This window comes from Melanerpes formicivorus, unplaced genomic scaffold, assembly GCF_026170545.1.
Source record: "Melanerpes formicivorus ecotype bairdi unplaced genomic scaffold, bMelFor1.0.p_v2 SCAF_6, whole genome shotgun sequence".
Lineage (NCBI taxonomy): Eukaryota > Metazoa > Chordata > Aves > Piciformes > Picidae > Melanerpes > Melanerpes formicivorus.
This window is the reverse complement of record NW_027142358.1, coordinates 32,048,642-32,070,865: the sequence shown is the minus strand read 5'-3', so window position 1 is coordinate 32,070,865 and position 22,224 is coordinate 32,048,642. Positions and strand designations below refer to the sequence as shown.

At 46.1% G+C, this 22,224-nt stretch overlaps 1 protein-coding gene across 2 annotated transcripts in view; it reads right to left on the bottom strand.

The window, feature by feature from the left end:
- Positions 1 to 1,314: 1,314 nt before the first annotated feature.
- MCU (mitochondrial calcium uniporter) overlaps positions 1,315 to 22,224 on the bottom strand; it is a 129,788-nt gene continuing 108,878 nt past the window's right edge. Inside the window, exons 2-8 of one of the 2 annotated variants that reach the window (XM_068140368.1) lie at positions 20,746 to 20,815; positions 13,863 to 14,033; positions 12,072 to 12,176; positions 8,562 to 8,722; positions 7,349 to 7,552; positions 5,514 to 5,630; positions 1,315 to 3,450 (exon numbers count right to left, since the gene is read on the bottom strand). In XM_068140368.1, coding sequence (XP_067996469.1) covers positions 3,334 to 3,450; positions 5,514 to 5,630; positions 7,349 to 7,552; positions 8,562 to 8,722; positions 12,072 to 12,176; positions 13,863 to 14,033; positions 20,746 to 20,815 — 945 coding nt within the window. In that variant the 3' untranslated portion in view covers positions 1,315 to 3,333. Of the gene's footprint in view, positions 3,455 to 5,513; positions 5,631 to 7,348; positions 7,553 to 8,561; positions 8,723 to 12,071; positions 12,177 to 13,862; positions 14,034 to 20,745; positions 20,816 to 22,224 lie in introns of both variants that reach the window. The other variant, XM_068140369.1, reaches the window with a different exon arrangement.

Here is a 22,224-nt window from a genome sequence, read left to right as displayed (position 1 = left end):
CAAGGGCACCAAAAGCAGAGGAACTGGAATTGGAGTCTGTGGTGTGTCATCTGTCCCTGGCAGAGACCATGGGCTCTGGTGCTGCAGAAAAGCAGTCTTGCAGGGGTATGGGCTAAGAATAAACCATCAGAGAGACCATATTTCAGGGTACAGTTCTAGACTCTAATTTCACTCCTTTTCCCACATCATCTTTAGAACATTAAAGGATGGGAAGGAACAAGTTGTTGCTTTCAAAATAAGGATTGTGGTGCTGGACCTAAACTGGAGCCTTGAGTTCTTCTGGATGCCAGAACAGATGACTTGCAACTGATTAGGGAGGGAAGGCAACAGCTCATCTGCACCCAGCAGCAGACTGCTTGGAGGAAAAAGGTTTATCAGCCTTGCTGAACTGAATTTAAACAGTGATTAAAGGTAGGTCACAATGACTAACAGCTTCCAGCTGATTCTCTCCAACTTTAAAAGCCATAAGGAGAGTTAGCTGTTGGAAAAACTCTGCAATCATGGATTATTTATATATTTTAACAGTCGATGGACAGGATAAAAACTTCCTGGCACAAAACGTCACATCCTAACAACCCCATAAGCTAGGACAGAGTACAGCCTGCTGATTCAGATGAGCAAACGATACAGCAACACCACAGAACAGACCACAGCCATTCAAGGGCCCAGAAAGAAAGTTACAGAAGCTTAGAACTTCACTTTTCTTCTGAAGGGGCACTTGAATGTGAGATAGAGACACACTGACACCACTTGGTACCTTGGAGGTTGCTGGGCATTGTACATTTCAGTATTAGTATCACTAAGGTTGGAAGAGACCTCAAAGATCATTGAGTCCAACCTGTCACCACAGACCTCATGACTAGAGTAGGGAGGTACTGCCCACTGCAGGCTTGAACTCACGACCTTCCCATTAAGGGTCTTATAGCACTACCAACTGAGCCGCAGCAGTCACGCCCATATGTATCCTTTCCCTGCAGCCTACCACAGCTCTCCAGCTTTTCTCAACCTCCACACGAAGCTACTAAGCTGGTCAAACAAAGACAGATCTTTGTTGGACCAAGCATCTCTACCTCTACCTCACCACCTCAACTGCTCCTGAGATCCCTGTGTTACGCAGCTAGGCGCGGCAGCGAGATCCCCGTCCGAGCCTCTTCGGGAAAGCTACCAGCCGCACCGCCACGGCCTCGGCGACGGGAGGTCAAGCAGAAACCACCTAGACAAAACACAGAAATGGGAGGGCACTCAGGAGGCAGCTGCCACACCGAGAAGGCCCTCTGCTCAGCTGGGGAGAATGATGTTATCCAAGAGCACCCATTCAAAAACTGAAGAGTTATTTATTGTTCCAGAAGTACATTGCTCTTTTATACATATTTCATAAATGATACAGGATTTTACACATGTTCAGTTTGTTGGTTGGGGGTTGGGGTTTTTTTTGTGTTTGTTTGGGTTTATGTTGGGTTTTTTTTTGTTGTTTTTTTAAAGAACTTTTCTCCATGCTCCCTCCCTCATCCCAAACACACACCAAGGATTTGGCTACAGGATTGTGTTCATTCTCTTTTTGTTTGTTTGTTTTTTTTCCCCTTTAAAACTCATCACACAAACAGGTTAAAACAGATTAAAAAAAACAAGAAGAATAATCATCACACGATGGAATTAAATGGAAAGACAGAGGAAAAGGGGAAGGGGGGGGGGGAAAAACCACCCAACAACCTAGAAACATGCACCCATTCCATCCAACATGCCATTGAGTGAGAAGAGGCAGCAATCCCAGCTGTGTTTCCACACCTGCAAGGCACCTGGCGTCTAGTTAACACTGATTTGAATTGTTGTTGTTGTTGTTCTTCTTCTTCCCTACATTTTTTTGGATAGCTCTCAAAAACAAACTCAGCAGCCTCTTTCCATGACACAGTGAGGAGTAGTAGTGAGACATCAAAAAAAAAAAAACACCAAAAAGAGAAGGAAAAAAAAATACCAGCCAGCTTTTCTGCATATAAAGCTTCGTGCCCTTCTCCCACCTCCATCCTGTCTCCACAGTATTTATCAGCAGGAAGCTAAACCAGACTGACCTGCTTTGAATGAAGAGATGGTTTATCTGCTTAGAAATCAGCAGCCTTGGCTAGGAAAGAGGGCAATGGCTTGACTTTCCTTCCTCTACTCTTTCAGCTAAGAACAGAAGATGTCATTAGCCACTCCTAATTGATTCTGACCTGCGGGCGCAAAGTTCATTTAAAGCTACTTAATGAGGGGGAAAGTGCTAGAGAACTGAAGCAGTTCTGTGTCTTGCACTGCAAGAGCCACCCCCCTGGCTTCCAGAAAGCCTCTGGGGCAAGGAAAATGCTTTGACCATACAGGAGACCTTCATCCCGTTACAGGAGCAGTCAAATTGCCAAGTTGAATTATTCTGTGTTCCAAACCCTGATGGTTTGAAAATCATGATTCTGCCACGGTTTCATAACCCTTTGAAAGCCTTTGTAATTTCATAGTCCAGGTGGCTATCAGATTTGGGGTAGGAAGAAGGGAAATCTCCCTCCCTCAAGACTGAATATAGAAAGCTAAAAACCCACTCATGCAATGCTGCCGTTGATTTCTAGAGGGAGCTCAAGGGCACCGGGACGGAGAGGTTTATACATTTATTATGGAGGAATCCAAAACGTCCATTATCAAACGTCCAGGAGAAAACGCATTCCTTCTCTCACTTGGGCTACAACCACTCTGTGCTACAAATAAGCGAAGGAGGGAAGTCAGTGGAGCACGTGGGGTGGGCTGGGGAGGGGAAGCTCACGGTTTTTGTCCAGTAGAAAGCAGTCTTGTAGGAACTTTATAAAAGAGAGCAGGTCTGATCAGGAGTGTGCGTGTTAATGGCGGTGGAGTGCAAGTGCTGATCACCGGCCATAGCTCCGGGTGCCTTGGGCTCATTGCTCTTTTGGGGCCTTTGTATTGGGTTTTTTTTGTCTCCTTTTTATTTTGAGAGAGAAAGAGAGATCTGAATCAGGTAAAGGAAAACTTAAAAAGCTAAGCAGGCTGCTGGTGTCTTATCAAGAGGCAGACCCTGCAAAGCTGGAAGAAGACACCCCTACACCCCAGCAACACGTTCTTTCCACAACCCCCCTCCCCCCAAGTCCTGTATTTGCACACAATCATCATCCAGACAATTTTGAAACGTGACTAATTGCCAAGCCCTTTTCAGAACTAACATTCCACGCTGTCCCATCTTCAGATTGAAGAGATTTCCCCCCCCCCGACAGTCCTTTGTCTTGATTAAAGGTGAAAACCCTCCACCCCACACCGCCTCCCAGCTTCCACCTGCAATGCTTTAATTTAAAAAGGCAAGAGCTATGAACAGGTTTTTTGCCGGGGTTCAGAGCTTCTTTGCTGATCAGTCCTTGTCATCGATTTGCTGGATGGGCAGGTGAACCTGCAGCGGGTCTCGAAGCCTCTTAAGGTCCAATTCTGCCTAAAAGGAAAAGACAGACTATAAAGAACAAGCTCCCAAACACTCCTTCCCCACCCCCCTTTACAGAATGGAAAGCTTTCCCACATTTCCTTGGTTTTCAAGTCCAGAAGGGAAGCATTCAAAAAGTAAAACAAAGTCACAGCTCACACTTGGGGAAGTCAGTCTCAGACTTAAAAGCATTTTTCTGCACTTAAAACTATTCTACATGCTGCCACACTTGAAAGGAATATGGGAGGGAAAATCTTTGTCAATAACCTAGATGAAGTGTCCCCCCAGCCAATTTACTGATGATAGCAAGCTGGGAAGAGTGGCTGACACCCTGTCAGGCTGCACTGCAATTCAGCCCTATCTGGACAGGCTGGAGAGCTGGGCAGAGGGGAACTTCACAAAGTTTGACAGGGGCAAGTCCTACAGCTGGGGAGGATTAACCCCTTGCACCAGTACAGGTAAGGGGTGACCTGCTGGAAAGCAGCTCCACAGAGAGGACTGAAGAGTGCTGATGGACAAGAAGTTCACCATGAGCCAGCAGTGTGCCCTTGTGGCCAAAAAGGCCAATAGTCTCCTGCAGTGCATGAAGAGTGTGAGCAACAGGTTGAGTAAGATTGTCCTCCCCCTCTACTCTGCCCTAGAGAGGCCACGTCTGGAGTCCTGAGTCCTGCTCCAGGCTCCCCAGTTTGAGAGAGACAGGGAACTAGCGGAGAGAGCCCAACACAGGTGACAGAGATGCTGAGGGGCCTTGAGCATCTCTGAGAGGAGGAAAGGCTGAGACACCTGGGGCTGTTTAGCCAGGAGAAGAGCAACCTGAGAAGAGATCTAACCAATGGTCAGCAAGAGCTAAAGGGTGGGGAGCAAGAGGCTGGAACCAGACTGTCAGGGGTGCCTAGTGACTGGTTCCATCTAGCCAGGAAGAAAAAAATTCTTTTCTGTGAAAGTGTTGGAGCCCTGGAGCAGGCTGTCCAGAGAGGTTGTGGAGTCTCCTCTGGAGAGATTCCAAGCCCACCTAGATACTGTGATCCTGTGCAATGTGCTGTGGATGACCCTGCTTCAGCAGGAAGAGTAGACTAGGTGAACTCGAGAGATCTCTTCCAGCCCCCACCACACTGGGATTCTGTGAACTCATTCTCATAAACTCACTGAAAGCTTTTGTTTTTTTGAAAGGAAAACATTCAGCTAGGTTAATAGGAATGGCTGATTCTAGAAGAAAAGCTCCATGAAAATACAGCCCCCTCCCCCCTGGTATCTGTATTCAGCACACCATGAAAAAACCCAGAGGTCTTTCTGGGTTATCCCAGCAAACCGAGAGACCCAAGCCCTGACCTCCTTCTACCTCTTGTGCAGCTGCTTCAAGGCACTGGGAGAACAAGTCTTGCCCTGAGTATCTTATTCTGCCATTTCCAGAGCCAGGGAATCAACAGAGAACGATACAGAGCAGTGAGATGGAATGTGGTAACTCTGCTTTTTCTGCTCATGCTGTCCTTCTGCAGGAAGGCTCTCAAAAACATGAGGGAAGATCTCTACCTGACTGTTTGGTTGAACAGATCCCACAAAGTGGACAGTCTGCCAAAAGTGTCTGCCTCCACAAGAGGAGAAACCTAACCCCACTGCCTCTAACAATGCAACTAAATGTTTTCCAGTGCTATTTTCCAGGACTGCAAGCCAGTGCACTGAATTGCTATGTCAGAAAGACACAAGCTGAATGGATGCAAGTCTTCATGCCTCACTAAATCCATCTGGTGTGTAGGAGCTGAGAAGAAAGGAAATCTTGAATTAGGCTCCTCTGAGGCATGAAGTGCCTGAAGCAACTTGAGATTTGCCAGCAGTTTCTAAAGGGCCCTTCCCGATAGATATAGGCAACCGTTTCACGTTGATCTACACATCCAGCAGCTCTATTCCTGGCTGTCTCAAAGGCAAATCACTGATTGCACTGGGGCTGTGACAAGAAAATGGGCTGAAAACTTAAAATACATCCAAGTCTTGTTTGAGGTGCACCTATTAATAGCAGTTAAGAACAAGCCAAGCAGTAATTTCTCTGTCTTATTTGTGGAAAAATTCTTGTTACCTGAGCAATTGCATCCTTGAGTTGATTGTATTTCTCTAGGTCAAATCGAGTCTTTTTGGCTCCTTTATGGAAAAATAATAAGTACTGTCTGTCTCTGGCATCTGGATAAACATATTCCTGAAAGGAAAGGAGGAGAGGTGATTGGAATAACACCACACCAGGCTGCAATGAAGGATACCATTAGCACAGTACATATCAGGTGTGTTTGGGGAGGATGACTCACGGCTTGTCAGTGAAGGCATAAGATCAGACAGTATTGGCTAAGCACACCCAGTGCGGTGGGGTGACCCCAGCCTGCAGCTAAGCCCCCACCCAGTCACTCACTCACTCCTCCACACCCAGATGGGGGAAAAGAATCAACCAAAAGGGGCAAAAAACAAGAGAAAGCTGAAGGGCTGGAGATAAAGGCAGTTTAGTAAGTGAAGGGAAACAACTCTAAGAGTGATGCTAAAGCGATCACTCACCACCTCCCACCAGCAGACCAATGCCCAGCCAGCCTCCAAGCAACAGCTCCTTTGGAGAAGCTCCCCCTGAGTTACTGCTGAAGATGCTGTTTATATGGCAGGGAGTATTTCCTTGGTCAGTGGTGTGTTTTCAAGGCTGTTTTGGTCACAAATCCAAAGCAGCACCATACCAGCTGCTGTGAAGCACATGAACCAGACCCAATACAGTCAGGCATTTGCTTCTCTGCCAGCATCACAGACCCAGCAGTGGGTTACCATCACATCCCTCCTGTCCCAAATGTGTAAATCCTTCCATGCAGGGAGAAGAAAAAACAACACATTTCAGAGTTCCAATACTGACAAGGGAGAAAGAGAAGGGGTGGAAATATATCTACAACTATCAGGAGAAAACTTTGGCCATTCCTCTTAAGGTCATAAACGTGCAATGGATAACTAAAGCAACAATAGCTGAATTCATCTCTCAACCAAGCTATGCAAGTGAGAACAAGAACCCAATACTAGAGCTTTTGCCAAGGGTACACTACTTCAAAAGTCATAATTGATACAGATGATGATTAAAACATCAAATTTTAGTTCAAACATGGCAGAGTTCCAGCTGCACTTGGCAGAAACTATTGCAGCAGCCCTAGCAGGAGCTCATGTCCTCAGCCCCTGAGATGATGCAGCAGACAGACCTTTAGGACATCATGCTGGAACACCTACAGCATCTGTTTTGATGGTTTTGTGACAGTGGATACCCTTTGAGCCCTCATTCCCTTATCATTTAAGTGGGATTATGAAGTTTAAATGAGTGATGAGACAAACCATGTATTAGAAAATCCATACAGACTGTGTCACAACTACAAGGACCCAGAGAAGGATCCTTCACAGGGATGGGAAGCCCAATGCAAGGAATACCTAAACAGAAGCATTTCCAACAAGATCCCTGAGAGCCTTTCTCTCCTTAAAGAGGCCAGCATCTCGTGTTAGAGAGGCAGACTGCCTTGAAACTCAGAAGGTATCTCCATCATCCAGTAGTTTATTTGGGCTGGCAAATCACAGCACTTGGGGGTCTCCAGTGCAAGTTGATGTGTATGAGGCTCTGTGTGTGTATACAAACCATGACCTGTCTGTAGATGATCCTGTATAGCTTAAGCAGTCAGTGACCAAATGCACAACCATTTACAGTAAGATAACCAAGAAATCAGCAGTGACCACCACCAGAAAACCACACAACCACCATCCTTGGACAGCACAGAATAAACTGAGTAGTACCTAGGTTCTGACAGCCTAAGGAAGAGGCAAAGCTGCTTCTAAGAGGCACAGTTTTGCTGCTTTTTCTAGGGAAGAGAGCTCAAATCAAGTCTGCTACATCAGCACAGCAAGTCCTACCTGGCGAGTCATTACGAAATAAGCATACATTGCCATGGCACTACCATAGGTGATGAAATAGGTGACTGGCTCCATAATGTCCCAAGAATATTCCCACCAGGTGAGGCGGGCCAGAATCCCAAACTGAGTAGCCATGTAGGCCAGGCCTCCCCACAACACCAAGGTTGTCCTCTTCTCTGCTTTCCTGCTGAGCTCCATCCTTACCTGCAGAAGACAGAAGCACACAACTTAATATTCTCAGAAGGAATTACGTTAATGCCATTAAGAGAGAGCATCAAAATGGCATCTTGTTTTGATATTCATGCTAAGTGGTTTGAAACATGTTTGAGTCTGGATGATGCAGACAAATTGGAGAATCACAGAATGGCTTGGCTTAGCTTGGAAGAGATCTCAGAGATCATCCACTTCAACCCCCCTGCCATGAGCAAGGATGCCTCCCAACTAGACTTGGTTGCTCAAGGCCTTATCCAATCCAGCCTTAAACACCTCCATGATGGGTCCATCCACAACCACTCTGAGCAACCTTTTCCAGAGTCTCACCACCCTTGTACTGAAGAAATTCTTCCTAAGATCCAGTCTAAACTTACTCTCCTCAGCTTAAAACCATTCCCCCTAGTCCTGTCACTAGACACCTTTATGAGAAGTCCCTCTCCAGCTTTCCTGTAGGCTCCCTTCAAGTATTGGAAGGAAGCTCTAAGATCCCCCAAGAGTCCTCTCTCTGGGCTGAACAACTCCAGCTCCCTCAGCCTATCCTCATAGCAAATGTGCTCCAGCCCTTGTGGCCCTCCCTTGGACTTACTCCAATAGTTCTATGTCCTTCTTGGGATGGGGACACCAGAACTGGACACAGCATCTCGACTTCTCTTCCATCAGCATCTTCTCATATCTGTGTTTTATTCTAAGCATGCTCTGGATGCCTCACAAAGGTTTTTATTTCTCTCTCTCTCTCTCTCCCCCCCAGTCTTAATTTAGCCAAGTCTTTATTTACTACCAATTTTATTTCCTATTATATAAAGCAATGAGATAAAATACTTCCAAAGAAACAGCAATGGTTTAGTATAGAATCACAGAGTCACACACTGAGTGCATCTTCTGCTTCAGTGATCTTCAAACAGCCCAGCTATTTGAAGCATGGCAGGCACTTCATTAAAACCTTGAAAGAAATTAAGGCTGCATTTGGAGGATAAGCAAAACACAACAAGAAGCTTCTCACTTTTTCTAGCGGTGCTAGCTGCTCCCTCAGCTCCTCTAGTCTCCCTATCAGCTCCTTCTCTTTGTTCAGCTGGTGCTCCTCGATGCACAAGGCAGTGTACAACTGCTGAACCAATGTCTTGACATCATTCAGCGTCGTGGCGTTTTCATGGCTTAAGAGCTCTGGGGACAAAAAGAAAACCAAACAAACAAAAATGAAGAAACAAAGAAGGAAAGGCTGCTTCACATGCATGTAACCACAGAACTTCTCAATTACTCTTCAGAAACTGCTGTTAGTTTGCACAGAATATGCATGAAACCATCTTCTTGACAGAGAAGCCTTTGGAAGAGCTCCAGCGCTTCAAGACAAAGCCATTTCTTCCAAAGAAAGCCAGGCTTCCTTATTGGCTATTCCCAAAGTTTAACAAGAACAAGGAGAAGAGAGACATGCTATTAAGCTTACCAGGTATCAACAGCTGTTTCTGATCCATATTTATATATGAGACTTAACAAAGGCAAGTGAACAACCAAATCATTATCATCCATCACACCAGCTGCCACGAAGCAGCTGGAACTCAGACTGCAGACCATCAGTAACCTTAGTTATCGATGAGGGCAGCCAAACAGCTTGGGTTGGTGGCCTCAGAACATTTTATGAGAATGAAGAGTACCAATGCCAGGCATTGTTTCCCAACACTCTGTGGCCACTCCCTTGCTGTGTTGACTACAGGGCAATGAAATTCTCCCTCAGTATTCAAAGAGAGACAGCAAGAGGGCCACTAACCAAGCTGCCTTTATCCCTGCCTTTCAGCACAAAAAGGACCCCTAAAGGAAAACGAATCCCTAAGAGATTTGTGAGTGGTATTGCATTACACACTCCATATGGACAAAACCCAAGTTTCAAATTAAAGCAAAAGAACTTGGCATTGATAATTTAGATAAATTGTTTCATAGCATCCTTAGCTTTGTACCTCAGGTCATCTCAAAATATGATTTTTTCCCAGCACAATATGGACAGCTTAGGTTTTAACAGTAACAGCTGCACACCATGTCCTCCTCCTAACTGAAGAGTTCCTGTTGCCCTATGAAGCAAAATAATGTGTACTCCTAATGAGGTGGCCATCAAAAGGTACTTCATATTTAAAATGACATGAACTAGAAATGTTCTGGCATTTCCATGTCAAACTACACAGTGATTTTGTGAGAAGGGAAAAGCAGCAGCAGCAAAATCTAACAGAACTAACCTCAGTGCCTGTTTTCAGGCTTCCTCATTTTAATATAAGCTATAGAAATCTGCTTGGCAAATGAATCAGAAGCAGGAATTTCAGGTAACCTAGGTGATCCCAGAGCTCACCCAGCAGTACACAATGGGTGTACCACACAGTGGACCTCACCAGAAACCATACTGACTCACTAACACAGACCCTGCCCTCCCAAACACCAGGTGAGGGACATGTATGAACTGCATCACCTTGGGACAGTGATTTCTCCAGTGCAGAAGCAGAAGCCAGGTCTGCATTCTCCATTAGCTGTACTAAATACCAGCTAGACCATCTAGGCTTGATCCCACCACCTGTGCTCAGAGGCTAACACTTAGAAGTCATACCTTGTTATAAGCCCTCACTCCTCTGCTCTGGCATAGTAAACATGAAAACACTGCATTCAGGACACAGAACAGTGGGGTGACACAGCAGAGTAACTTCTTTCTGTGTGACACCCAGTGATTTATACACCCAGTCCTAATGGAGAGTGTTCTGCTAAGGTGCTTTGAAAGAGACTGAGGAAAAATATCTTCAGTGAAGGTCAGTGCAACCCACAGATAGGGAAAAACCAGCATCTCACCCAGCGCTGCACTCCCAGTTCCTGAGTCTCCAACGTACTAAAGACATGTGGCTGAACAAAGGTCCCCAAGTCAGTAATTCTTTAAAACTTCCCTTCTTATGTTTTGAACAACAACAAAAGTGTTCTTGAATTTTGGTTTCCTTGCCAAAAGCTCCTTGGAAGATTCACGGAATGGTTTAGGTTGGAGGGGACCTTGAAGATCATCTAGTTCATATGCCCCTGCCATAGGCAGGACACCTTCCACTAGAACAGGTTGCTCAAAGCCTCATCCAGACTGGCCTTGAGCACCTCCAAGGAAAGGAAGTTTACAACCCCCCTGGGCAACCTGTTCCAGTGTCTCACCACCCTCACTGTAAAGAATTACTTCCTAATCTCCAGACTAAATCTCCCCACCACAAGCTTCAACCCATTCTCTCTCATTCTATCACAACAAGCCCTTGCAAAAAGCCCCTTCCCAGGTTTCTTATAGGCCCCCTTTAGGTACTGAAAGGGTGCTCTAAGGTCTCCCTTAAGCCTTGTGTAGGCTGAACAGCCCCAGCTCTCTCTATATCTTCAAAGAAGACAGCATGTATCAGTGGATCTTCTTAGAAGACAGCCACCCACAGAAGTCCAAGACTCAAAAGATAGGGTGAGTCTCCTGATCAGTGCTAGATCCCCTTGCTTTAACACATCATTTTATTCAGCCTAGCCAAGATGGAACATTAGCAGTTCCCTCACAACTCCTGCCTCAGGAATGATTTTGTTTATTTTCTACTGCCAGAAGGGACAAAAGTCTAAACACTAGGGAAGACATTCACATAAAGAAAGGCATTTCCACCATTTGACCTCAGCTGGCCATGCAAAGAGAAGAAAGCCTTCCTAGTTTGTTTGCCCCTTCCCAACTCCTCCACTATCTGCAACAAGCAAATCAGCACTTCCCACACTGGTACTCTTGCTTAAGTCCTCAGAGATAAACACAGGCACACAATAACCTGGTGTTTTATGAAACCTGTGAAGTCGACAAGGAGAAAGAACAGATGAAAATACCAGGTTCCTGCCTCTACCAGTAGCTGTGGAATGTCTCAAAAAAAACCCCAAAACCAATCACCCAAATAGGCCAAACTAATTTTGAAAGGATTCTCTTATTGATTCAAATGAGGATGCCTTCCCTTCCTATTTGATTCTTCATAATGTAACCTTTAAAAAGTTCACAGTCTAATTTATCTTGCTCTTAGCTAACAAGGTTTCAAGGTTTATTTGCAACACTTAAAGTTCCACACTTAAAAGGAAACAATGTTAGCTGCCAAGTGAGGGAAAAATTTGCTCTTCCAAAACAGATAATGTAAATTTCAATCTAATTCCCATTTTGCATTGTACTCCTTCCATATGTGTTAAACCAAATTGCTTTTCACCCACTGGGAAAAAAGGGAAAACCAATATTTAGAGGTTTAAAGAAATTCCATTTCTTCATTTATACATCTTCTGGGGGTACTGGCTTTGAGCAGAGTGAATTTTTGCTTTTCATTACTGACTGCTCTGATTACTTGGATATCACTAAATCAGACTTCAGGGGCAGAATGAGCAACTGCAAAGCTTCCTTCCCAGACAACGCTTCATTCTCTTGAACCCCCACATCCAACATGCTGCAGATAAACAGGAAACTGAATACTGAAATGTCTTTCTGCTGTTCTCCAGAAGCAGGCTGGTTTACCTCTCTTTGGTGGTCTAACATGGTATGTGACATCATTGATGATCAGTTTGAAGTCATCCAGCAGAAGCAAATCTATGCCTGTGGAGGAGGCGACACGCGTGCCATCTGCAAGGCAAACAGATGACTCATTAAACAGCAGAAAAAGTGCTGTGGCTAAGCAGCAATGCTACCCCAAATCCAGCTGTTCAGACTGCTGTATTTGCCTGCAGGATACTCTGTCAAGATGGATATACATACTGGGAGACCTTACAAGGCAAACGGCAGCTGAGCTACCCATGCACCTGCTCTCATGCATCTGTGACATCTGAGGTCATCGTATGAAAAACAGTTCCCTTCAGCCTGCACACTTTGAGCATAGAATAGAATCATAGAAGCCTTGAGGTTGGAAGAGTCCAACTGTTAGCCCAGCACTGCCAGGACACCACTGAACCATGTCCCTCGATACCACATCTACACAGCTCTGGAATCCCTCCAGGACTGGGAATCCACCACTGCCCTGGGCAGCCTGGTCCAGGGTTTCACAACCCATCCAGGGAAGATGTGTTTTCCAATCTAAACCTCCCCTGAGGCCATTTCCTCCTGTCCTACCACTTACTCCTTGGGAGGAGAGACCAACAGCCATCTGGCTCCAGCCTCCTTTCAGGTAGCTGTGGAGAGTGAGGTTTCCCCATAGCTTCCTTTTCTTCAGGCTAAACAACCCCAGTTCCCTCAGCTGCTCCTCAGAAACCTTGTGCTCTAGGAATATTCTACTGTATTATGAATACAATCCACTGAAGTAGCATTCACCTCTCCCCACTGGCATTAGAAATTATTTCATTCTTTTCAGCTTTCACATCAATAACTTATGAAACACCTCCCTCCCAGGCCCAAACTTTTTAAGAGACAGCTGCTTTGATGGCACCTTCATAAGACACCCTAACAGCTTGTCAGAGCTCCAGTGGCTGTCAGACACAGCAACTGAGCAAAACAGTAAAGGAAAACATTAAATGAAACATGACTGAGTTTTCACAGCTAAGATGCTACTTCCCTTGTATCACCTTTCACACCCTGCTCCTTACAAATAGATTAAAACCTCTATGTAGGTTTCATCTTTCCTGCTGAATAGTAGGAAACAGAGCCACCTCTTAGGTCGATGTCCATAAGCTAGGAACTAGAAGTGTTTTCCTACTTCTTTGCTCCACAGTCAGATGGTACAGAATGATAGGGGTTGGAAGGGATCTCTGGACATCACCTAGCACATTCCTCTTCCCAGAGCAGGGTCACCTAGAGCAGGTTGCACAGAGCAGCATCCAAGCGGGTTTTGGATGACTCCAGAGGCAAAGACTCCACCACCTCTCTGGGCAGCCTGATCCAGTGCTCTACCACCCTCAAAGTAAGAGGTTCCACCTCATGTTTGAATGGAACTTCCCATGTTCCAGTTTGTGACTTACCTCTTGTCCTGTCACTAGGCACCATGAAAACACACTGGCCCCATCCTCCTGACATGCACTCTAAGCACTTAGAAGCATTTGTAAGATTTTCCCCCTCAGTCTTCTCCTCTCTTGGCTAAAAAGCCCCAGGTCTCTCAGCCTTGCTTTACAAGAGAAATTTCTAGCCCACTCATCCTTGGAAGACTTCACTAACAATAATAGCCAAAGATGTTGTTAGTCCAAGAGCTGCATTTCTGCCTTCTCCTTTTTTTGCAAAGGACTCACAGCATAGCCAGATTTTCCTCAAAAAGGAAGAAGTTTGATGGAAAAACCCCAAACACCTAGGAAGCAAGCAAACCAATCCGGTGGTGAGCAGTGTTACCTGGGGAGTAGATTGCAACCCGATCGATCCCTCGGTCCTCTGCCTGCAGCTGTTGTAGGAAGACGCCGACAGAGTCTGAGATAGGCTTTAGTGTGAACTGGCAGCGCTCACGCCGGGAGGGAAGGCTCACAGAGATCACAGGCAACCCGTTCTGGTAAACCACCGTCACTTCTAGGAACAGAGGATAGAAAGACCATGTCTATCGTGAACAATTAACAGATCAGCTTGTGGCAGTTCTTTATTTCCCTCGTGGTTACCAGCTGGAGGATCAGTGCTGAGCCCCATGCTCTTTAACATCTTTATTGATGATCTGGATGAGGGCATTGAGTCCATCAGCAGTAAATTTGCAGACCACACCAAGGTGGGGGCAGGAGTTGATCTGTTGGAGGGGAGAGAGGCTCTGCAGAGGGACCTTGCCAGGCTGGACAGATGGGCAGAGTCCAAGGGCAGGAGATTGAACACATCCAAGTGCCAGGTTCTGCACATTGGCCACAGCAACCTCAGGCAGTGCTACAGGCTGGGGACAGAATGACTGGAGAGCAGCCAGGCAGAGAGGGACCTGGGGGTACTGGTTGATGGTAGGCTGAACATGAGCCTGCAGTGTGCCCAGGCAGCTAAGAGGGCCAATGGCATCCTGGCCTGCATCAGGAACAGTGTGGCCATCAGGAGCAGGGTGGTGATTCTCCCCCCAGATGCTGCACTGGTTAGGCCACACCTTGAGTCCTGTGTCCAGTTCTGGGCCCCTCAGTTTAGGACGGAGGTTGACTTGCTGGAAGGTGTCCAGAGAAGGGCAACAAAGTTGGTCAGGGGTTTGGAGCACAGCCCTGTGAGGAGAGACTGAGGGAGCTGGGGTTGCTTAGCCTGGAGAAGAGGAGACTCAGGGGTGACCTTATTGCTCTCTACAACTACCTGAAGGGAGGTTGTAGACAGGCAGAGGTTGGTCTCTTCTTCCATGCAAGCAGCACCAGAACAAGAGGACACAGTCTCAGCTGCACCACGGGAGGTTTAGGCTGGATGTTAGGAAGAAGTTCTACACAGAGAGAGTGATTGCCCATTGGAATGGGCTGCCCAGTGAGGTGGTGGAGTCACCATCACTGGAGGTGTTCAGGAGGAGACTTGATAGGGTGCTTGGTTGCATGGTTTAGTTGTTTAGGTGGTGTTGGATTAGTTGATAGGTTGGACACGATGATCTTGAAAGTCTCTTCCAACCTGGTTTATTCTATTCTAGAAAACAGACTCCACTTTTGATTCATCCCTTGTCAAGAGATGTGTCCATCAGAGGAAAACTGAGGGAGGTCAGAGGTTTCCATTCTAGCTTAGTGGTATGTTAAACTTCACGTGCCTTGTGGAAAAGCAGAAGATCCTGTGAGGATACTGTGAGGACACCTTTAAGGTATCCCTAGAGCATTCCTTTCCACAGGTTGAACAGCTCCAACTCTCTCAGCCTGTCCCCATAGGAGAGGCTCTCCAGCTCCCTAATCATCACCATGGCCCTCTTCTGGACCCGCTCCAGCAGTTGACTGTATTTTGGACTATACAAATCAAAAACCATTGCAGTTCATCAGGACTTATAGCCCAAAAGACAAAGGCAGACTGTCTGTACTATGAAACATGGAGGAAGGACCTACTTCAGGCTTGGTTATTCTTGTTTGGCTCTGGTTTCCTCCTCTTTCTCCTGAAGTAAGAAACACTTAAGAGAGATGTGAGGAGTATGATGTTGTAGGATCACCACTCTGCCTTTAAGCTTCAAGGTCACATGGGATCAATACACTTTGTGCTGGAGAAGACAGAAGTGGCTTCCTAGGCGCAGATAAACCAACACTTCCCATTTCTTGGGTGTTGTCAGGAGCTGCTTCAAGAACATTCCTAAGGATTTCTGTCTACCTTCCTAAAATGTATGGTAGTGACCTGCATGAACTGTAAGCTAGGGATTACTTTACTGCCAGGAAGACAACCCACTGTGTGCTCTGGGACATCCATACATAGCAAAGAGAAGTTAAGAGTTTATCTCCCTGAAGCCCTTCAGTGACTCACAAACAGTCACAATTCCTCCCCAGAGCAGGAGTTGCTACGACATAGCTGCACACCTAAAAATGATTCACTTTGGATTGCTGCATGTTTTCCTTATGTAAAAAGGTAAGGTCTCTTTTATTGCACAGAGCATTTGCCATGTCTCAAGGACTCTGCAGTCACACCCACCCACACTGCATCTGGCTCAGCATTCCCACCTGTTGTAGCTTTGGCCAGCTATGTGAACCACACCATCTACTTCAGCTCATGTGTTGACATGCCAAGCCAATTTAAGCAGCTAACAACAAAACTAGCTGGTCAGAGAAGTCAGCACAAGTAGAAACAGAAGCAAATAATGTTGATTTAAGAACCAACAGGGAACTATTCCTCAGCATAGAATCATAGAATTGTTTTGGTTGGAGGAGCCCTTAAAAATCATCCAGTCCAACCATTAACCCAGCACTGCCAGGTCACCACATCTGTACAGCTTTGAAATCCCTCCAGGGATTTTAAACCCTTCCACCACTGCCCTGGACAGCCTGGTCCAGGCCTTTGCAACCCTTTCAGAGAAGACATTTTTCCTAGTGTCCAACCTAAACTTCCCATGGTGCAACTTGAGGCTCTTTCCTCTTGTCCCATCACTTGTTATTTGGGAGAAGAAATCACCCCCATCTCATTTCAAACTCCTTTCCAGGTAGTTGGAGAAAGAGAAGGTCTCCTCCAGTCAGCCTCCTTTTCCCAGTTCCCTCAGCTGCTCCTCACATGACCTGTTCTCTAGACCAGCTTCATTATCCTTCTTTGGAACCACACCAGCACCTCAGTGTCCTTCTTGCAGTGAGGAGCACCAAACTGAACCCAGGATTCAAGGCATGGGGTCACCATTGCTGAGCATGCCGCTGTCAAGTGATCTGCTACCAGCTGATGAATTTGTTTATCACAGGATTCTTTACACATCAGGACAAATCTCAGGGCTTCTGAAAATGGAAGCTCATTTACATGGGAAAAGAAAGCAGCACACAGACTTCTACAAAGCCAGAAGTAGTCTCTCAGGCTTCTGAGCTCTGTCACAGACCTTCATCAACTGAATCAAGCATAAGAAGGGCTTTTTCCCTCTTGCAGAGCAAAGAGGTCCTCACACCATCTTTAAAGATGAGGGGCAAGTGACCAAGTATGGACATGCAAAATGAATAAAGCATCCCAAGAGATCTCAGTCTTTGGAAGATTGTAAATGCCTGTTCTGAAGCCTCAGCCACCTGACATGATTTTAGTCAGACACTTATTGAGGAACATAAAGCAAGCTGGCAATTTCTTTGGACAGTTAGGTAGAAATTCAAGCTCCTTATCAGCACCTGTTATGACATCCAGCTATCAGATTTGTGCATTCTTTCGTTCAAGTATTTGAGCAACAGGCTGCCAAGAAATAGATTAGCATTAGCCACTTGTGATAGCAGGCTCAGAAAGAATGATCAACATGTTTAGAAGCTTAAAATAGCCACTGAAGCATTGGATTTGTTGGTTCTGTGAGCAGTGTATACAACGTTAACTTCTGTGCTGCTTACATAACCACCAGTCACGCACAACATTCTTTACTTAAAATGCTATGCTCAACATATTGAGCTAAATTATTGTAGAGCAGAAGAGACAACATTTGCACCAACGCTTTTTGGCGTGTCCCTGTTGGTACAACACAACCACCCAGCTCCATGACTGTCAGCTTTGGAGGAAGTGTCTCCCAGCACCAGCCCTGCTGCATTATAACCTTCCGCAGACCTGTTGGACACCGGCGGTAAACACAACTGGCCAGACCCAACCAAGAAGCCTGGAGAAGAGGAGGCTCAGGGGTGACCTCATTGCCCTCTACAACTACCTGAAAGGTGGTTGTAGCCAGGAAGGGGTTGGTCTCTTCTCCCAGGCAACCAGCACCAGAACAAGAGGACACAGTCTCAAGCTGCACGAGGGGAGGTTTAGACTCAAGGTGAGGAGAAAGTTCTTCACTGAGCGAGTCGTTCGTCATTGGGATGTGCTGCCCAGGGAGGTGGTGGAGTCACCGTCCCTGGAGGTGTTCAAGAGGGGATTGGATGTGGCACTTGGTGCCATGGTCTAGTCATGAGGTCTGTGGTGATAGGTTGGACTTGATGATCCTCGAGGTCATTTCCAACCTTAGCTATACTGTGATACTGTGAAGAATTGCCTCAAGCTGCATCAGGGGAAATTGAGATGGGATGTCAGGAAGGATTTCTTTACTGAAGGAGCTGTCAGGCACTGGAACAGGCTGCCCAGGGAGGTGCTGAAGCAACCATTCCTGGAACTGTTCAAACAACACGTAGATGTGGCACTCTGGGATATGCTCTAGTGGTCACAGATGTGTTGGGTAGAAGGTTGGACTTGCCAATCTTAAAGGTCTTTTCCAACCTTAACAATTCTATGATTCTTAGAATCAGCAGCACTGGTAGCACACACAAAACCTTTCTCAAGGATTTACAGCTTAGGCAAAGTGTTAAAAACCAAATTACTTCTCTTAAGAAGGCAGCTCATCACTAAGTCTGGACTTACAGCTGCTTTATGTTTTCCTTACAAAAAGCTTGTAAAAGTAATTTCTACACCTCATTCACCTAAGGCCACTATACCAGTTTGATCCTCTCAGCACCCACACAAGTAAAATCTGTTTGAGTTTTCACTTCACTGGAGAAAGAAGAGCTCAGAGGAGAATACAGAAGAAGTCCAAAGGACGTGTCAGTAACAAAGCTAACAGGCAGAAGCAGATAGCTCCTGTACAAGTTCTGCCCAGGACACACCGATCTGCCTGCCTGCCTTCCTCTCCTCTGCCCTGACAGCACCACAGACCACCTGCATGAGGCCAGCTAAAGGCACTAAGTGGACAAAATCATTTGGCACCTCATTAATTACAGAGCTAATATTTCAGCTAATCATTGATTAACTTTTAAGCCAATGTTTAAATACATGAGACAAGTAGGAAAAAACCCAATTGTATACAAGTGTATTTATTGCACTTGCATTTACAGACACTTCCAACCTGGCTGGAGATGCTGCTAAATAAGACCACAGAGGACTTCATAAAAGCTTTATGCACTATATTAAGTGTGAGGGTGCCTTGAATTCCATCCAAGGACCCCAAAATCCTCCCTCCAGCATACATGCACCAATGATAGGTCATAGCGCTTCTAAAAGATTCTTGCACACGAACAACTTAAGTCATGCACTAGGCCAAACCAAAGTACAGTGAAAAAGAGAGTGTGGCCAAAGAAGTCAGTGTTGCACATTTCCTACTGGCAAAGGTGAAGTTAGTGGAAGAAATAAAAAGAGAAATATTCAAGCACAATATGAGAAGTAAAATCCCATCAGGCAAGTAGCTGCACACTTGTCCTCTCAACCTTACACCTACTGAAGCCTTCGTGTTTTGATTTTGAGCTCTCCAAGGCAGTCACGCCCTCTTTGTGTTTGCACACACTCAATGCTGCTGGCAGTGGAAGTGTTTTTGCCAGATCCCTTTACTTTATGAGCCTTCAGACTTAATTAACAAGCCTTAATGGGGAGACAATGCACTAACTGCTTGTGGCAGACAGCAGAAGTGCTCTAGCCTTTGCACACAGCATAGAGTCATAGCATGTTAGGAACTAAAAAGGACAGTATCATAGTATCACACATATAACTTAAGGTTGCAAGAGACCTCGAGGATCATCGAGTCCAACCTATCACCACAGACCTCATGACTAGACCATGGCACCAAGTGCCACATCCAATCCCCTCTTGAACACCTCCAGGGATGGGGACTCCACCACCGCCCTGGGCAGCACATTCCAATGACAAACGACTCGCTCGGTGAAGAATCTACTCCAAGCCTCTTGACAAAGCAGAATCACCTAGGGCAGGTCCCACAGGAATACATCTTGATCTTGAAAGTCTCCAGAGAAGGAGACTCCACAACGTATCTGGGAAGCCTGTACCAGTGCGCCAGCACCCTCACAGTAAAGAAGTCTTTCCTCATGTTGAGGTGGAACCTCCTGGGTTCCAGCTTGTACCACTTGTTCCTTGTCCTATCACTGGGCACCACCAAAAAGAGCCTGGCACCTTCATCCTGACATCCATCCCTCAGATATTTATAGACATTGATAATATCCCCTTCCAACCTTCTCAAGACTAAACGGCACCAGGTTTCTCAGTCTTTATTCATAGCAGAGATGTTCAAGCCCCTTAATTATCCTCATAGCTTTCTGATTAGACTCTCTCAAGCAGATCCCTGTCTCTCTTGCATTGGGGAGCCCCAAACTGGGCACAGCATTCCAGGTGTGGTCTCACCAGCATGCAAATATTGTACAAGCCATGATCTCAGAACTGGTCATTTCCTCCTTGCATTTAAAGTCCCACCTTCCCTTTATGTTACAAGCACCTTGTAAGAAAAGTCTAATGCCTGAGGGGTCCCAGAAATTAAATAAAGGAAGAAAACCTGCCCTGGCTTCATCCCACTTCTTCACTGCAGCAAGCAGTGCTTCCAACTGTTTGAGCAAGTGGCTGGTACAGGCAGCAGTGTTGTTACACAAGCCGAGTTAAGAGGGCAGGCAGCACCAGGCAGAGCTCAGGGCTACATCAGGACAAAGGCTGGCAGAAAAATGCAGACAGTTGCACGCAATCTCATCGTTCTTCACAGAGCCTGTCCAGTTTTGCAGGGATGGCTGCTAGAAAAGTTGACCATTTCATTAGTTCTCCTCGACTGACTTGGTTCCCTGTCACTTCCTTAGTTCAGAACTGGATTATCCCCTAGCCGAAAAAGCCTCACCCAGAAAAGAGGTCAGGGAGCCTGACTGAAGTTAGCGAAGTCAGAAGCCAGCAAGAGTTTCTCCATGCGGGTACTCACCATCAGAGGGCACTACGGTACTGCAATAGACCACTCTCACGCTCTGCCAAGGAGAAAGCCTTTGATGCACCTAGAAAATACAAGCACAGCAAGAAGGACAAGGGTAAGTGCCGCTCCTCCGGCAGAATTGTACTCCAGTGACACCTCCTGTCCCCCTCCCAGTGCCATCCCCTGCCCCAGAGCCTCTGTTGGCCACTTCCTGAGGGTGACCACAGAGCAGGAGCACCGGTGCAGAGCAGCCTCTTTCTCCTCCTCCCATCTGCCACTCAGCAGGGCTTCCCCCCTCGGCCAAGTTCACCTCCACACACCTTGCTCCAACACACGTAGATTAAAGAGAGAAGGTAGAACACAAGAGCAGACATTTTCCTTCAGGTTAAGCTGTCTTTAAAGCTACGTTGAGTTCTTCATTTTTAAGATATCAAATTAGAAAAGTAGAAATCACATAAAAGCAGCAGGGAAGGTCAGGAAGTTGTGGATGAAAATATTCCTTCTCCCAGGTTGGTTTCTGTGCTGACATATAAATTTTTCTTCTCCTTACAGGAGGAAGACAAACTCTAGGACACAAGTAGTGAACACATCTGTTCACAGAAGAACAAAGATGAAGCTACTGAAGGGACTAAAGCATCTCTCTGAGGCAGAAAGGCTAAGAGACCTGAGCCTGTTTAGCCTTAGGAAGAGCAGCCTGAGAGGGGATCTGATAGATGCTCAGCAAGAGCTAAAGGGTGGAAAGCAAGAGGATGGGGTCAGACTCTTTCTAGCAGTGCTCACTGACAAGACAAGGGGCAAGAGCCACAAAGTGGAGTCCAGGAGGTTCCATCTGAACAGGAGGAGAGACTTTGCTGTGGGGATGCTGCAGCCTTGGAGCAAACTGCCCAGAGAGGTTGTGGTGTGTGATCCTGGGCAACCTGCTAAAAGTAACCCTGCTTTAGGAGGGGCATGGGACTAGATGATCTTCAGAAGTCCTTCCTGCCCCCACCCTGCTGGGATTCCATGAAATTCTTCAAGATAAGAACCCCCAAACTGTGATAGGGAGCTATTAAAAAAGAACTCAATAGAAGAAAGATATGAATGGCTCCCGTGCTCTGCAAATTTGGAGAGGGACTCATTTGTTCTCAGAAATCTAGAATCAAACTGATTTATAGCCTACCTTCTAGCATAAGTTACACTAGTTAGATGCTGATCTTTTCCCAACAGTGAAATTAGAATTCTGGCACTAAAAAGCCCAATTTTAAACATAAGGACAAGGCACAACACCAACTCTCATCCAACCACCGTGGTACACAATTCAGTGACCCTGCTCTGGCAGAAGGTTCAGAGGTCCCTCCCAGCTCCTACCCTTCTGAGATGTTATGACCTGCACTGGGATTTCCCAGCAGCTGCAGCCCAACATGGGCATTCCTGTGGTCCAAGCTTTGATTGTTTGTAGATTTCTAAAACACAGCTGCCAAACCTGCATTTGTCTAAAGGTATCTCACAGAA